Source organism: Emydura macquarii, unplaced genomic scaffold (assembly GCF_026122565.2).
Source record: "Emydura macquarii macquarii isolate MOO-44397 ecotype Brisbane River unplaced genomic scaffold, CSIRO-AGI_Emac_v2 contig_1451, whole genome shotgun sequence".
Classification (NCBI taxonomy): domain Eukaryota; kingdom Metazoa; phylum Chordata; order Testudines; family Chelidae; genus Emydura; species Emydura macquarii.
In genome coordinates this window covers 21,405,380-21,422,568 of record NW_027131588.1, presented here as the reverse complement: position 1 = coordinate 21,422,568, position 17,189 = coordinate 21,405,380, and the positions used below count along the sequence as shown (strand labels likewise).

The 17,189-nt window shown below is 41.2% G+C and overlaps 1 protein-coding gene across 3 annotated transcripts in view; it reads left to right on the top strand.

Annotated features, from left to right (window-relative positions):
- The window catches only part of TDRD7 (tudor domain containing 7), an 81,548-nt gene that overhangs the window by 58,879 nt on the left and 5,480 nt on the right, over positions 1–17,189 (top strand). For 2 of the 3 annotated variants that reach the window (XM_067553336.1, XM_067553335.1), the window contains exons 8-15: positions 950–1,136; positions 4,296–4,407; positions 7,753–7,955; positions 8,051–8,185; positions 11,215–11,298; positions 11,744–11,878; positions 12,598–12,708; positions 16,660–17,147. In XM_067553336.1, the coding sequence (XP_067409437.1) occupies positions 950–1,136; positions 4,296–4,407; positions 7,753–7,955; positions 8,051–8,185; positions 11,215–11,298; positions 11,744–11,878; positions 12,598–12,708; positions 16,660–17,147 (1,455 nt within the window). The remainder of the gene's footprint in view (positions 1–949; positions 1,137–4,295; positions 4,408–7,752; positions 7,956–8,050; positions 8,186–11,214; positions 11,299–11,743; positions 11,879–12,597; positions 12,709–16,659; positions 17,148–17,189) is intronic. The other variant, XM_067553337.1, reaches the window with a different exon arrangement.

The window sequence follows — 17,189 nt, the reverse complement described above, 5'->3', positions numbered from 1 at the left end:
TGCTGCAGCAGTCATTACTCTCTGCCACAGGCAGGGTTTCACTGACCAGTTAAAGGGAAGCATGTGAGGGTTGATTGCACAGTAACAGCTGGACTGACACATGAATGATAATGAGCAAAGGATTAGAGTTACATAGTTAAAGAAAATAACTTCACTTTTTCCACAAGTCACAGCCAAAGGAAATGGCTGGAGGGGGGAATCCAGGAGATCGGAATCTGTGAGGCAGTTGAAGAATGGATTGTTCTGGGAAACAAATTGCCTAGGGATGAGCGAGGGCAGCAGCCTAGTATTATGGGATCAAATCTGGGGATCCAGGAGAGAATCTGCAGCAGATGGTCTGACAGCTGATGCCTAAAGCTGCACTAGTTTCTCTGAGCTTCATGTGTGGAAATTTTCTTTGCACAAAGTTTAACTTCAGTAAGATCAGTCCGATTTCACCAATGTTTCCATGAACGTGGAGGGTCACAATCCCTTAACGCTTCAAAGATAACAAATAGGTTCCAATTTCCTGGTGGCATCATGTCTGGCTTCAGACACCACTCATCTTATAAAATCAAATATACCTTCACTATCAGAAGTGCTAGGGACTTTCACTGAAAAAGTTCTGGTTCACCAGAGTACAGTAAGCAGTCCATTGAGGTACCGGACTGTTCCACTAGCAGTGTTTTTGTGTGGAAACACTCAATCAAATCCAGCTTGCGTCACAAACATTTGTATTGGGTCTTTCATTAGACTCTTACGTAGCTTCAGATAATACTACTAATTCTTCAATTCTATAAAAACTATACCTCTTTCTGTGTCCTCATTTTTGAAGAAGGAAAATTCAGGTGCTGATGTGACTAAATAGCTATACATGCATGCTTTTGTGTTTTATTTTTTTGTATCTGTTCAGCTTTTCTGTTCCTGTACTTACCCCTTTGGTGGATTTGTTTCCCCTGACATAATGTAGGTATGTGGGCAAAGACTATTCCGCTGCTCAAGAACTAATGGAAGATGAGATGAAAGAATATTATAGTCAGAATCCCACAATATTGCAAATGCAGTCTGTAAGCATTGGACAACTTGTCGCTGTACATGCTGAGGAAGATGCTTGGTTGCGTGCTCAGATAATTTCGATAGAAGACAACAGAATAAAGGCAAGCAACTCTTTTTGTTTTGATATTTTGTAAAAAAGACAGTGTAAATAATAACACAGATAATAGCATTTATTACTGCAGAATCACTCTGTAGTACTTAGCAACAAATTGCTTTTGCTCTTAATTACATGAAAAACGAAGTATGGGGTTTTTAAATAATTACAGCATTGCAGCTAAAGTAAATGATCTGTTGCCTTTTTCCTGAGTTTTGTTTTTTAGGCTTTTCTGTGTTGCTCAGCACTATAATATCTCTAATACACCAGCAAATGTATCCTGTACATCCTTATGAGTGTTGGAAGTAGTATCTCCATCGCCCAGATGTAGAATGTGAATGTTAATAGATAACTGGAATGCTGAGCTCTTGAGTCCAGTCGTAGTACAGTTATCACAAGTCTATCCTTACTGTGTTTTTGCAGCTTGTTAATACTAGTGCTTAGGCTTACATACACCACTTACGCAGTTTGGGTATTCCTGCTATTGTACTAAAATATCTTGAACAGAATTACTGAACTCTTCACACTGCTGCAGTTCCTCTTCTCATCCTTTGTTCTCTAGAGTCAGTTATATTTTTCTTGGCTCTACTTTTAGAGAATTAGAACATGACTGAACTGGAAGAGTTTAAGAAAAATGGCATGTGCTCTGTGTCTAGTGTCAATATATGGTTATACTAACTAACCTTCAGTTGTGCGTTTTCATTTTTTGCAGTCTTTACTTCCCTACTCAGCATGACACACTTTCACTAAGATCTGCGTAACACGCTTCTAATACTGCTCCATTTCACAAATTAGTTTAGTGGGGACACGCAGTTTTATGTATTTGTTCCCAGCTAAATGAGAACTCTTACATTTTTGGAAGTCATAAGATAGGGGAATCTGTCTGGTATTCCAATGCTTTAGTGTTAGCTGCAGAAAAACTGCAAGGACACTAGTAGCTAATTTCTCTGATTTCTCTCCTGGCTACAACTAACTGCACTGGCCTGCTCAGTATGGAGGCCAACAGTGCATTTCAAGAACAGTCTGCTTTCTGAAGTATCACTTCCAGATTTCTTGTTGATGTCTGCTTTCGAGAGTGTCTGTCTTGCACATCTTGTTTTCAGAAAGCTTTCTAAATCACTATCTCTGAGCCTGGTGATCTTCAAGAAGTTAGTATGGTGCAGTTTGTAGTTCAGAAAAACAAGAGAATGAGCTCCTGCAAAGCATCACTAACACTTCTCTTCCAACCACCATCAGCCGTTTTCTCCCACTTACCAGCCAATTTACTTATCTATATGGTATGAAGTCTGCAGTGTTCTCAGACCATATAATTATCAAAAATGAGAATCAAAAAGGTTATACTCTTATTATAAAAACAAAAGGGAAATACATAAAACTGCATTGAAATAATATTAAAGGGTCTGGCTTAAACCCACAAAAGCCAGGAAATTCAGAAATACCACTTGATTGCTATCCTTTGTATGGTTTCTGAGGTATTATGTACTACAAAGCACTATCATTGTGTATCTTTTGAAGTACTGATGTTCCAAGGAAAAGGTATCTTGCAGTGATTTCAGGAAAGAGAAGAAAGGAGTGGAGCACTTTTTCCAAAGTTTTTTATTGGCATTACATTGGTCTGAAGAATTTTCATGTAAGGGATTGCATGATTTTTACGGGGAATTACAGACTGGTCAGCCTCTCCTCAGTCCCCGGAAAAATCATGGAGCAGATCCTCAAGGAATCCATTTTGAGGCACTTGGACGAGAGGAAGGTGAGCATGGATTCACTATGGGCAAGTCATGCCTGACCAACTTGACGCCTTCTATGATGAGATGACTGGCTCTGTGGATGTGGGGAATGCGGTGGACATGATATACCTTGACTTTAGCAAAGCTTTTGATACAGTCTCCCACAGGGTTTTTATCAGCAAGTTAAAATATGGGTTTGATGAGTGGACTATAAGATGGATATAAAGCTGGCTAGATCATCTGGCTCATCTGGTAGTGATCAACGGCTCAATGTCTAGTTGGCAGCCGGTAACAAGCAGAGTGCCCGAGGGGTCGGTGCTGGGGCTGGTTTTGTTCAACATTTTTATTAATGTTCTGGAGGATGGGGTGGATTGCACCACCAGCAAGTTTGCAGATGACACTAAGCTGGAGGGAGAGGTAGATACCCTGGAGGGCAAGGGCAGGATACAGAGTGACCTAGACAAATTGGAGGATTGAGCCAAAAGAAATCTGATGAGGTTCAACAAGGACAAGTGAAGAGTCCTGCACTCAGGATGAAAGAATTCCATGCACTGCTACAGACTGGGGACCAATCAGCTAGGCTACGGTTCTGCAGAAAAGGACCTGGGGGTTAGAGTAGACGACAAGCTGGATATGAGTCAGCAGTGTGCCCTTATTGCCAAGAAGGCTAATAGCATATTGGGCTGCATTAGTAGGAGCATTGCCAGCAGATTAAGGGAAGTGATTATTCCCCTCTATTCGGCACTGGTAAGGTCACATTTGGAGTATTGTCCAGATTTGGGGGCCCTCCCCAACTATAGGAAGGACGTGGACAAATTGGAAAGAGTCGAGTGAAGGGCAACAAAAATGATTAGGTGGCTGGAGCACATGACTTATGAGGGGCGGCTGAGGGAACTAGTCTTGTTTAGAAGAGAAGAGTGAGGAGGGATTTGATAGCAGCCTTCAACTCCCTGAAAGGAGGTTCAAGGAAGGATGGAGCTAGGCTGTTCTCAGAGGAAGTAGATGACAGAACAAGGAGTAATGGTCTTGTGTTGTAGTGGGGAAGGTCTAGGTTGGACATTAGGTAAAGCTTTTTCACTTAGAGGGTGGTGAGGCACTGGAATGGGTTACCTAGGGAGGTGGTGGAATCTCCATCCTTAGAGGTTTTTAAGGTGTGTCTTGAAAAAAGCCATGGCTGGGATGATTTAGTCGGGGTTGGTCCTGCTTTGAGCAGGGGGTTGGACTAGATGACGTCTTGAGATCCCTTTCAGCTCTAATCTTCTATGTTATCATATACCATGTTAATGAGAAACAGATTTTTATTAACAGCTGGCTGTGTATGTTTAAAAGTATGATCACTAAATAATAATCCCACCCCAAGTGTGTTTTCTGGATACATCTGTAAAATAATACTATATTTGTAATATGAAAAATATTTCTCTTTCCCTTTCATTTATTAGGTATGCTATGTTGATTATGGCTTCAGTGAGATTATTGAGAACAACAAAGTGTACAAACTAGGCAAACGCTTCTATTCTCTTCCATTCCAAGCTGCGAAATGTAAACTAGCAGGTAAGAGGAACTTTTTTGTGAGAACTATTATTAAGTATCTAGTACTGTAACTTAACAGAGATGGGGGCAGAGAAACAGCCCTTACCCCAAAAACCTTACTGGCTACCTCAGAGAAACCTGGAAAATGAAGGTGAGGAATGGGGTTAAAATATAAACATTAATTCATCTGTTATTTTGGCAAAGTTATTAAAGCCGAGTGTGTTTTCCAAAGGCTTTTGTTTTGTCAGAAGAAAATAAATTTTATTTTCTTGATTCTAGAGGGATCTTGTATGTATATTTCATGGTAGAAGCTTGATTTAAGACTAAGAAGAGATCAAATGGCTTTCTTAGTATTTATTTTATTTTTTTAATGGAAAAAGCTAGAGAACCCTCATTCTTCCTTCTTTTATTACATTTGCTTGTTGCATCTTATTTATGTTGCTGGGTGGGTCTTCCAGACCCTCCAAGTGCTGGAGCCCCATTGTACAAGGCACTGTATAGACTCACAGTAAGAGTCCATGTTCAAAAGAGCTGGCAGCCGAAGTAGACGAGGCAGGGAGGAGAGAAAGGATGGCATAATTGCTTCATTTTACATATGAGAAACCGAGGCCCAGAGAAACCAAGGGTCAGACTTACGAAGGTGTTTAGTCTCCTAAAGGTGCAGATCTATCCCTTGTAGGATTCACAAAAACACTTAAACAGGTTAAGTACTTATGTTCCTGTGACACTTCCTAGGTTTGTCCAGAGCTGTAAATCATCCTGTTGCCTCACTGCCTCGCATAAAAGGGATCTGCTGGTGCGACATAGAGTAGCTTGCGTGTCTTCCGTGGACTTACCAAGGTCTACTTACTGTTTGTGTCCCTACTACGCCAATGGGAAATGCCCTCTGGTTGACGCAGCATTACTCTTCTTGTGGGGGTGGATTAACGGTGTCAGTCGAAGGGCACTTCTGGCTCAATTGAGCGGGTCTCTCCTGCCGCTCAATCAATCCCGCAGAACCGATCCTGTACTGCCAACAATGCCACAGGCGGTGTAGACATACCTTGGGTGACAGGTGTGCCACTTCTCTTTTGGTAGCCAGCCCCACAGATTTCACAGGACTCTGCCAGTTCTAATTTTTTGCTTTGAAAGGTTAACTCTTTGTTTACTTCAGTTCCCAAGCCCTTCAGAAGTGTCCCCCTGCAGCATCCATCCCCTGTCACTGGATGCTCGCAGAAATTACCAAGTTTGCTTTCTCTAGAGAGAGAGCATACACACCAGCTTGTTTGATTTAACTGGGAATTCACACTCTGGTTAATACAACAGCACTGAGATATGCATATGATAAATCAAGAAGTTTATTAACCAGGAACTATGATTTCAGTGTTACTAAGCAAGAATAGTAAAGACAGCATCTGACCAAACTGGGGTAGACCTCTTTGCCACCCTGAACAACACAGAAATGCCATCTGTTCTTCTCCAAGGGTGGTCATGGCTCTCTAGAGGATACCCTGGTAACACCATGACACAAGCCCCTTTTATGCCAAGCTTCCTATTCCATTAATTCTCAAGACCCTTCTCAAACTGCATCGAGAAGGAGCAAGCGTTATCATAGCACCTGCTTGGCCGAGACAGGTGTGGTACTCAAACCTCATCTACCTTTAAGGTAACCCCCCTCAAGCTTCTGATCACAGAACTCATGGTCCCTTGTTCATTACAACCCCTCCTCCTTGAATATGAGAGCCTGGCTCCTCAATGACTCTCAAGCATGGAGTTAACCTTTTTGGATAGAGTTCATTCAGTTCTAACCAGTAAAAACCCTAGTACTCACAAGACTTGCCTCCACAAGTGGAAGCTCTTCCAATCTCAAGCATCAGGTCAGCTTTCCAAGATCCTGGACTTCCAGTTTGAGACAGCCTGTGTCTTTAATTGTATGAGCAGTATCACTAATCACTAGTGTATGGTCACTATCACAGCCTTTCACTCACCCTTCCAGGGCTGCTTAGGGCTTATCTACACTGCGCGGCTCCATTGACACAAGGTACGCAAGTTATGTTATGCAAGTAACCATCACTGAAGTCGATGTATCTTGCATTGAGTAGCCACACTGTCTTCCCTACGCTATGTCAACGGGAGATGCTCTTCCATTGTCCTAGCTTACGCTTCTTGTTCTGATGAAGTATTGGAGTCAACGGGGGGAAGCGCTCGGCAATTAATTAAGCATGTCTTCACCACACCTGCTGAATCAGTGCCACTTCATCAATGGCTGTGGCGCTGACGGAGTAGCCTAGTGAAGACAAGCCCTTAGTCTCTGCCCACCCTACAGCAGCCTGATTTCTCAAGGGCCTATATAAACCTGTTACCTCCAGTTTAACAACCGTCCCCCAATGGGATCTCAGCCTGTTTTTGAATGCCCTCAGGAAACCCCCTTTGAATTGATGGTGACCTGCTCCCTCCTCTACCTCTCCTTCAGAATTTCTTTTCTAGTTGCCATCATCTCAGCAATGCGACTGGAGGAGCTGCACTTGTGGCAGACCCACCATACATCATCTTCTGCGAAGACATAGTTGTACTACATCCCCATCGTCGTTTCCTCCCTAAGGTCTCTTTGGAACTAAACATTAACCAGGAAATTCACCTCCTGGTTTTCTACCTGAAACTGCATGCCTCCAGAGAAGAATTAAGCCTTCATTCTTTGGATGTCAGGAGGGCCTTTGCCTTCAATCTGGACAGGATTATCATTTCTTGCCTCTCCTAGGCTATTTGTATCAAATGCTTATAGGATGACGGGCCAACCAATTTCCACGAAAAGGCTGTCTAAGTGGGTTTTGGGTTGCATCAGGACAGCTTATGAGAATGCAGGGGTGTGACCATTCACAGTGTGACAGTGCATTCTACTAGAGCGCAGTCCATATCTATAGCTCTACTGAAAAACATTCCCATAGCCATGGTAGACAGTAGCCCTCCCTGGTTCCTGGCCCAGCAAGTCTTGTCTCCTGCAGTGAGAGCTCCAGGTCCGCTTTCCCTTTTTACAGAACTCTTAGAACGTAGAATCTAATGTAACTTGCATTTGTGATTGTTCTATAAGGAAATGGCCATGAATGACCATGGAGAATATTTTTATTTTGGCAGATTGTTTTCCTTTGCCTATCCCCTTTATTAGTCTTAAAAGTGTGTGATACAAAAGCATTTAGGGGGGAAATTACACGAAGAAAGAAATGCTACAGGAAACTAAGGAGAGGTCTTTTTACGGATGCAGTATATCTCCTGTTGTGTTCTGATTCTTGGAGCTGCTGACATCCCAAACACCGGCAGAGTTACTATATTTCCCTGTGGGAAGTTTCAAGGAAAATGATCTATGGAAATTAAGAACTGCTTGTTTCACAGGGCTGGAAGTCTTTTGTGATGACCCTGTTTTAGTGAAAGTTGTTGAAACACAAACCTGTGGCAAGATATTTGCTGTGGAAATACTGGAGAAGAGTGATATTCCACTTGTTGTCCTGTATGACACATCAGGAGAGGATGATATAAATATCAATGTCACCTGTCTGAAGGCCTTGTGTGACAAATCGCTTGAACTGCATCTTCAGGTACTATTTTATTTATGATGTAAGTGTTAAGTTATGGGGAAGTAGTAAAATACCAAAAACTTATTAAATTTCTTCCTTGAAATCTTTTGTTGCAGGCAGATGCTTTATATACAAATGTTAGAGTAACCAATGTTTGCTCTGATGGGACCCTGTATTGCCAAGTGCCATCAAAGGGCCTGGCCAGACTCTGCGAGATCTTGCAGAAGTTGGAAGACTACTTCCATTACAAGGTGTGTAATGAGGAGAGAGGTGCTGAGGTAATATGTTTGTCTGTCTGTTACACTCCTCTTTTTCCTGCACCTCAGCTTAACTCTTTACAAAATCACCGAGCAGGAATTCTGTCTTCCAGGACTTTTCTGAAAGCAAAAGTGTTAAATGTCAGGCCTGTTATGTAAAATCTTGAATGTAGCTGTTAATAACCATTCCCAGCCAGCTTCAGAATGCCAGACATACAATTTCTTAGTAAAACGTTTAATAAACACAAAAAGTATTGTAAATAGTCTTTAGAATACTTATGAATAACTTCTTAAACAAAAGCTAGCAAATTGTATGTAGTAAATCTCCTAGTACTTCTTACACAGACCTTCCCATTTTGTTGCTATTATGTATTTAAATGCAAGGTTTCAACATGTTTACACTTCTGTACATTAGCATGCGCACATACACACCAGTGTTCTTTCAGATGACTTTTTCGGTCTTCATAGGGTGACCATCTAGTGTGTCAGCTGGACTCTTCTGAGCTTGAAAAATGGAAAAAACTGGGATGCAGTCAAACTTTTTTAACTTTGTCAGCAAACAAAAGTCTGGGGATCCTAACAGCTAGCAGCATTCCAGCTCTTGGGTTAATAGTTGACTGACTGACTCACTTGCCAGTGAGACAGAAATCTGTAGTTTGTATCCAAAACGATACAGATATTAGGATCAGCACATCAAATATCCATTCCCTGGATCTCTAAGACTCATTCTGTAGGGCTCTAGCTTTCCCCCAAGAGCCAAGTCAGATAAGAATATGTAAACCATCACCTCACTGAGCTTTGCCTGTTCTCTCGTTAAGTGGAGTAAGATTGCAGTTTAAAGCAATTAGTTAATAGTGAAATGTACCGTATTTCCCCATGTATAAGACGCACCTTTTTTCGAAAAATTTGGGGTCTAAAAACTGAGTGCGTCTTATACAGTGGTACTTATCGGTGATGTACCGTAATACATTTATTTTCAAATTTCGGGCCCCAAAATTAAGGTGCGTCTTATACATGGGAGCGTCTTATACATGGGGAAATACGGTAAGTTCCATAGTCCGTAGCCACTAGGGGGTGACAAATTCTCCCTTCCCAGATCCTCCCTCTAGATCTGTAAAACACACTACGGTGGAGTGAAACATTATTCTAATGGGGGGCTTCCTTAATAAGGAAAGCTGGAATAGCACACACCTGCATCCGAAATGGTACAGCGATAAAGACCCAGACCTCACCTGTTTCTTGCTCCTGTGTAGATCAGCCATTGAGTCCACAGGGCTGTCTTTAACTCCTGTATTTATAACCTTTCCCCCAAGTATCTGTCTCAATGCTCAGATGCTAACTAGCATGGGACCTTCAAGACTGCTTGCCCTAAATGAAAACCTCCTATACAGCTTCTTAAAAAAGTTACTGAGCATGTGTAACAACTGCTCCACCCTATTTCTGGATGTTTCTCACCCCATTAGGTGAGTCCCCTTGCCCTGCGTTCTGCAGATGTGCAGACAGAGTATTCAGACAGAAATCCATGATTCCTTCCTTTATGTCAAAAAGTCAAATGCACTATAAAGCGTGTGGGTTACATCTGTTTTCAAATATGTAATAGGCTGAGATTGGAAATGAAGAGAGCTTTCATTGTCATCCCTTCTGACTCGAGGATATTGTTGATACTTCACATTCTAATACAAAGCTTGATAGACTTTCAGTTTGTCTCCTGGCTGGAGTTTTTACATGCCATCTCTTGTAGTAGTCTCTGATCTTGATCTGCCTCTTTTATGCTTCTTTGCATAAGAACTGTTTACAACCAACCCAACAGGATTCCTGCATATAAGCAATCAGGATGCTTTCCCTCCCTCCCTCCCCCCAAGAGAACCCCCTGTGCCTCTCATTCTTGCCTGACTTTTCTGATGGGCAAGGCCTTTACAGAGGTGAGGTGCAAGCCCACCTTGGCATTTGCAAGACCCACATGCCACATCAAAGTGAAAAGCAGTGCAGTTAAGGAGGAGACTCATTTTTAAAGCTTCCCCAGCTCTGCCTGTCAAGGTCTAGGGCAGCTCTGGTGCTCCTTCTCTCCCTGCAAAATACAACCTTGGATATTTTTTTTAAAATCCCTCAGGGTCTTAGGTCAGATCCAGAGTGACGAACAGAAACGTCTTAACAGTCCTGGATGGTGTAACTACCTAACAAAGGTATATCATTTCTCAGATGAGACAGATCCTCCAGACATTATTGGAAAGCAGCTGAGGTTTTCACTGAGGAAATAACATGGCCTGCAGAACCTTATGTCTGGTTGTGTGAGAATGAAAGAACCAAACTAAGCTTTCAGATCCTGTGCTAATTTGCAGAGCTGCAGAATTTTTACATGCAAACTTGATCACACTTGAGATAAAAATTGATTCAATAATGAAATGATGTGATGCCATTTATTACAAAGTCACTTGAGCGTAGATCTTCACTGTAAGTATCTTATTCCTTGAAATGCTCCCAGATATTACTGCAGTCCTCAAAACACCTTGATGGAGGTAGAAGTGGTGCCTAGTAATTCTGACTAGGGCCAGTAAGTGCCTCAGCAAGTGGTAGATTACAGGAGATGAGGGGATCAGACAGACAGACAAAGCTTTACCAATGATTTATGCTGTGGTTCTATTTTAATGACTGCTTTCAAAGAACAAATATTATAGGCATGTACTTTTGTCACAGTAATTTGCTTAAAAGCTCATCCCATATTTTAGGCTTTCTATTTTATTTTTCTTAGCACTTTCCACAGCACTCTACAAGTACTGATCTTTGCAGCGCCTCTGTGAAGCAGGTAACTGTGGTCTTCCTATTTAACGGACAGGGAAGAACAAAGTGACGTGTTTCCCTTTGCAGCCTTGGCACAGTCAGTTTTCAGAGGTGGAACTGACTGGCTCCAAACCTATGCTTTGACCACGACACTTGTCCCACCTTTGGTCCTTGGCGAGGTTACAGCTCTCCATCAGATTTTCATGGACATACACTTTTTATTTACCCATGTTTCTTTATTGCAGCAGGCAGCTGAGTATTTCATCTCATTACCTTTCTGTGGCAAAATCTGTTTGTTCCAGTGTAAAGGAAAATGGGCACGTGTGGAGGTAAGAAACAGTTGGAGGTTGTTTTCACTACTAAACTTTCATATGTCCAAAGAATAGCAGCAATTTTCAGTTATTTCCCACATACTAGCTGCTGTTTTCGGGGGTGCAAGGGGTTAGCTAAAATCTGGATCACTTAATTCTTTGACACTGATTATGGTGTATCATCATTTTACAGAGGCTACTTGCTCAAATAGTAAACACACACAGGTAATCTTTTACTTTAGCTGACAGAATGTGGAATAGATCTGTGTAGGTCTAACATCCTGTTTGTGTTGTCATTTAACATATTTCATTTCACCAAACATAGCATCATAAAATGGAAAATAAAATGCACTGACAATATATTTTCTTCCATTTCCTTAAAATATTCATTTGCTTCTTAAAGATACTATGCTGATCTCTTGCTGTTGTCAAGCTTCCCTTACCTCTCCCATTCTCATTTCAGATAACAAGTGTTCACAGTAGTCGCGCACTTGATGTGCAGTTCATAGATACTGGAACAATTGCATCTGTAAAAGTATCAGAGCTTCGAGATATTCCCTCACAGTTCCTGAGAGAGATAATCACAGTACCACCTCAGGTACAAACATCATTTTTAAGTAAAACTGATTGCTTCCTTACCTCTCTTGGTCATGTCTTAGTCTTGATCATTTTAAATGTGTGCTCTGCAATGATTTGAGGTTTTAAACACTTTCATCTTGTCTGTTCTGCACTGTGGACTATAGGAGTTGAATTTCAGAGCACGCTGAAGTGTTCTGCACTAACTGCCTCTCGTGGACACTGCTGGCGCAAACTAAAAGGTACCTAAGTTCACGTTAACATAGCCCTCTTTCAGAGAGGACTCCATTAACGTGAACTTAGGTTTTAATTTGCTCCAGAAGCCTTCACACAGCACAGTTAGTATGAAACACTTTGGTGCTTTCTGCATTGCTCTCTCTCACACTCTGTAGTCCACACTTCCGCGCAGTGTAGAGAGAGAATGAATGTTACATTGTGCACTCTGTTATAGTGTAAAGCTTTAAATGAATACAGATTATGATCCTGTGTGCTAACAGCAGAAGACTGTAGCAGTAATCTTACTGTATAGGTAAGGGGACTCCATTCTGCAGACCATTGCGTTCTTAGTGGTGAAGTAACAGGCTCTTTCTTTCACTCTTTTAATACCATATATCTTTTAATCCATCTGAGTTAAAGTTTATAAGAAACTGCTTACCTTTTGTGCAGGTAAACTTGAATATACCTCATCTGTTGAAGAGTGCCATGTAATTAAATTGTACTATTAATATTCATGTCTTTTAGGCCATGAAGTGCTGTTTAGCTGATCTTCCCCTTAACATTGGCATGTGGACTCCAGATGCTGTACTGTGGCTGAGAGATAGAGTATTAAATTGCCCTGATTGCAGCATTAAGGTAAATCTCAATGTCTCAAACACTTGACATGCAATAAACTATGGAATTAGGAGATTGAAATGTGAATGAAGAGTTTTAATAAATCATAAAGTTACAGAAACTTGGTACCTTCACCCTCCATCAGACATTCAGGTTTTGACACACACACAATAAAATTTTCAGGCTTAAAAGTGTTTACCTAAATCATTTTTGGTTGAGAAATTGTCTAGTATGACAATTTGCAGCTTTGTAGCCTCCCCTAACATTTGTATGCAGTAGGAAGTCCTCATTTTTATGACACTTTTGATACCAAGTATATGTGCTTGCATTTCCCAGAAAACATTTTCATACAATACTTGGATCTACATTTAAAGAAGACAAGAATTTTATTCCTTCCAAATTCTCCTGTGCCAGTCAAAACTAGTGGGTATAATTCCTTCTTACCAGCAAATGAGAACAAGAAAAAGTAAAATTCTCCTCGTGCCTCCCCACATAAAAGGAACTGGATGGATGACCCTGCTCAGTTATTTTCATGTGTCCAGCAGATAGAGGGAACTCTTCCATCTGGCTAGGATAGGGATTTTTTTTAGTTTTCTGTTCTTATTTGCTTCTATTTCTCAGGGCTTGTCTACATGACAAGTCACCACACAGCAAGCCAGGCTGAGAGTCCGTGTGCCAGCTTGCTGCTCAGTAATGTCAAGTGTGGACGCTGTTACAGCACAGTGAAAGTCCCGCTAAGCCCCACTCTGGGATTTTTCACCGTGCTGTAGCAGTGTCCGCACCGGTGTCCACACACCTGCTATAGATGCACACCGTGGCTTGCAGTGTAATAACTTGCCATGTAGATAAGCCCTAATGCAACGTAGTTTAATTTATTACAGTCCGGTGTGCAGACTCACTTCACATTCTTTGGAATATGCTGAGTAGTAGTCAGCCATTTGTAGTGTGGCCTACTTACCTAATTGTCAGGGAGCACTCTTCAAAGGGAAGCAAGTGTTCAGAGATAATCTGCTATAATTAGTACATTAGAGGGGTCCTCTGAAAAAACTGGCCTCTGATTTCATTACAGAGCACGCACCATGAGTGCACCTTTAAAAAGCAACATGTAGCTTTCCCTTCTATTGTCTGCTTTGGTGTCAGATACTGCACATTTAAAATATTACTGGTCTAGTCTGGCATAGGTAGATATTGCAAAATGGTGTTTGTTTATTAGGCTTTGCCAGACCTAGACCACCAACCCAAACATTCTCTTCCCTCCTCTCCTGGTTTTATGGTTTGGAGATGGCACTAACTTTTTTTTCTTACTTACTTTTAAGTTCAATTTTATTAGGATTCTTAGTGCTCAGTGGAGACTCAGGCTTGCTGATCCTGCTCATTCTCATTCCCCACTCCAAGTGGGAGTGAACCATCATATTAGTGTGTCACTCATTCTGCAGGGGGCCACATAAAATTCTCCTTTTAACTAAGAGCCAGTGGCCACAGTAGGACAATCCTACCTCTCACTACTTCCACAGGGGAGGTCCCAGTGATGTCAAGAGGTTTGCATAAAGATCAGAGGAAGCAATGGCCTTCATGTCGTGAGTAAGGTTGGAATTTTCAAAGGAGATTCGATACTTAACTCTTATAGAAAGTCAATAGGATTTGTGCACCTAACCCCCTTAAATTCTTTTAGAAACCGGAGTCAAAACTTTTAGTATTTCTTTGCTCTGAACAAATACACATTCAATGGCAAAATATGCTCAGCTTTAGGAGTGGTGCTTTTTATCTTTTCTTTTCTTTCTGTATTTTCCTTTCTGTGTTTCCTCTTCTTTCCTCTGCATTTCCCTCCCTGCAGCAACTCTCAATTCCTACTCCCTTCTCCATTTCATCTGTGAAGGTGATCTGGCAATAAAATGCTAAATAATGCTTGAAACGTCAGCAATGTTAACATCCTAATAAAAGTAACTGGGGCAGGACTGGTCACACTTGTCAGTCCATGAGGATCTGGTTTTCCACTCTTTTGTCTCCAGTTTCATTCCTGATTTACACCTGCGTCTCAGAGAACAGAATCAAAATCCATTGCTTCAGACTCTGCAGACTCAGGAAGGTAACATTACTTTGGATTATTCAGTTTGCAAAGATACCCTTGAAATTATTACCATGAGGGCTAGAATCTACTTGGCCTTATTAAATGAAATGTTAGAATCTGCAGAATCTGCATATGTCATGAGGGTGAAGAAATACATGAAATGGGCCAGAAGACTGATACTGCAGCCATAATAGGTTGCTTTTTTCTTATCTTGCATCTACTAGTAAAAGTGTTAATATCCACTTTTCTGGCCTGGAATACGTGGTCTCTGAGAAATCAAATTAATATGTAAGAATTTAGTTATCTTTACTGCCAAATTCAGACTCCAGAGCACTGTTACCTGTAATACTATTGTTACATAGCAAAAACCTTTAGACCAATGCTTTTAAAATGGGTGCCTAAAGATGGTATTCTAAGTTGGTGGGAGCTGCTGTGTTCTCAGGGCTTTTGAAAATCAGGCAATTTATTCAGGGGCCTAAGTATGAGCTTGGAAATCTAACTGTAGGCATCCATTTTGGAAAATCTTGGCCTGTGTTTAATAGGCTTTCACAGTCTAATGGTGGGCAAGTCCTCTCTGCTCTCCTGACTTCTGTCCTAGCCCCAGTTAGCCTCCCTTCCTGCAGTCCTCCTAGGATGCTCACTTCCTTTGGACTTTATCATTTATTCCACTTATTTTAAAAAGCCGGAAAGATGCATAGATTCACAGTGAAAATCTGTTGATGATAGCTTAGTTTTTTGTTCTGAGTTAATGGTAACAGCAGGTTTTAATAATTCAGTTTTACAGCACTCTTGAGACTTTTAATGATCATAAAAATTTACTAATGTCCCTGAAGTTCTTGATGTGCAGTTGCACCACGTGTCAGCGTATATAGTGTTACAGTCAGTAAGATTTATATTAAGACACGAACATATACTGTTTTGTGTGTTAGATAGGTTAAGCATACGCAAAATGCCAACTAGCACAAAACCTAAAAAGTAAGGAAATAAAAAGTTGAGACAGCAGTATGGGCACAACCACCATATGTCAGGGAACATCATAAATTTACTTCTGCCCTAAGGGAGATTCCAGCACCACCACAAACAGGCCAGATTTCTCTCCCTCTTTCCTTTATCAATACGAATGCTGGCAAACGTGGTTCCCTATGCAGTATTAACCCCCTGCCCATTTGGATGTAGGGAACATTACAGGGGACATAAGTGGGGGCAGATGACAAAAATGCAGTACTGTTCCTCCCCATAACAGTTCAGAAAGGCTTCCATGTACCTTGTCAGAGAATGATTGCAACCAGCACATACCATGTTCTCTGTTTCGCTGTTGCATGTAAGGATTCACTTATGATGAATATACTGTTAATTTTGTTTTTAAAATGAATAGAGAAACACCCCCTGGAGCTATCACTAAATACAAACAACTGACTTTCTGCATTCTGGCTTTTAGGTGGGGGGTCTGAAAAATTGAGATTCAAAATGAGACCTTTAAGGTCAATTTTTAATTGTTTAGAACTCAAATTAACAGATTTACTTGAAAATCCTAAACTCTGAGGATGTGCTATAAGCTGGGGGCAAACACACACTTTCGTTACAAAACCCAGAGGCTGAACTCTTGCATTAAGTGCAAAACGGAACCCACCCTCAATGGTGTTACTGCTACTCTTCCATATTGAGTAGTCTGCTGTACTTGCTGTTTTCAGCCATTGTGAGTGAGTACCTTTGTCCACTTTTGTTAGTTTTACCTTAGCAGTAAATTATTTGTGCCAAGTTTTTAAAGAGTTTTATTTCAAAATAGATTACTATTAATGTAACCATTCCTTTCTCCTGTAAAATGCTTTAATCTTGTTTTACACAAAATTGAAGATGCAGATGCATTTAATAGCTGAAGTTTACTTTGTTTCTTTCCTTTAAAGGTTGTTAAACTGGATGTCTCAAAGGGAATTGCACATATTTACTTATTTACTCCCAAGAGCTTCCCAGACCCTGATCGAAGCATCAATCGACAGATCATGCATGCAGAACTGTGGAAGCATCAGAAGGATGTCGTCTTGAGTGTTGCTCCCAGTGGAGCTAGCCCTATAAAAGGGAAAAGTGATGCTATTCTTGCTCCAGAATTAATTGGCCTAGGCCTCATGGAATCAGTCAAGCCTGCTCCAGAACCCAGCAGTGTGGTGCCTACAGTTGACATGCCACCTCCTCTACCCTTACCAAAACCTGGGGAGCACATAGATGTCTACGTTTCAGTGGCCTGCCACCCTGGTCACTTTGTTGTCCAGCCTTGGCAAGAGATACATAACCTAGAAGTCCTCATGGAAGAAATGATTCTCTACTACAGTATGGCAGAGGAGAGACGTGTTGCTGTTAAGAAGAACAAGCTGTATGCTGCTAAAGTAGAAAATAAGTAAGTAGATGCTTTCATAAAAGTTCTGTATGATACTGAGGC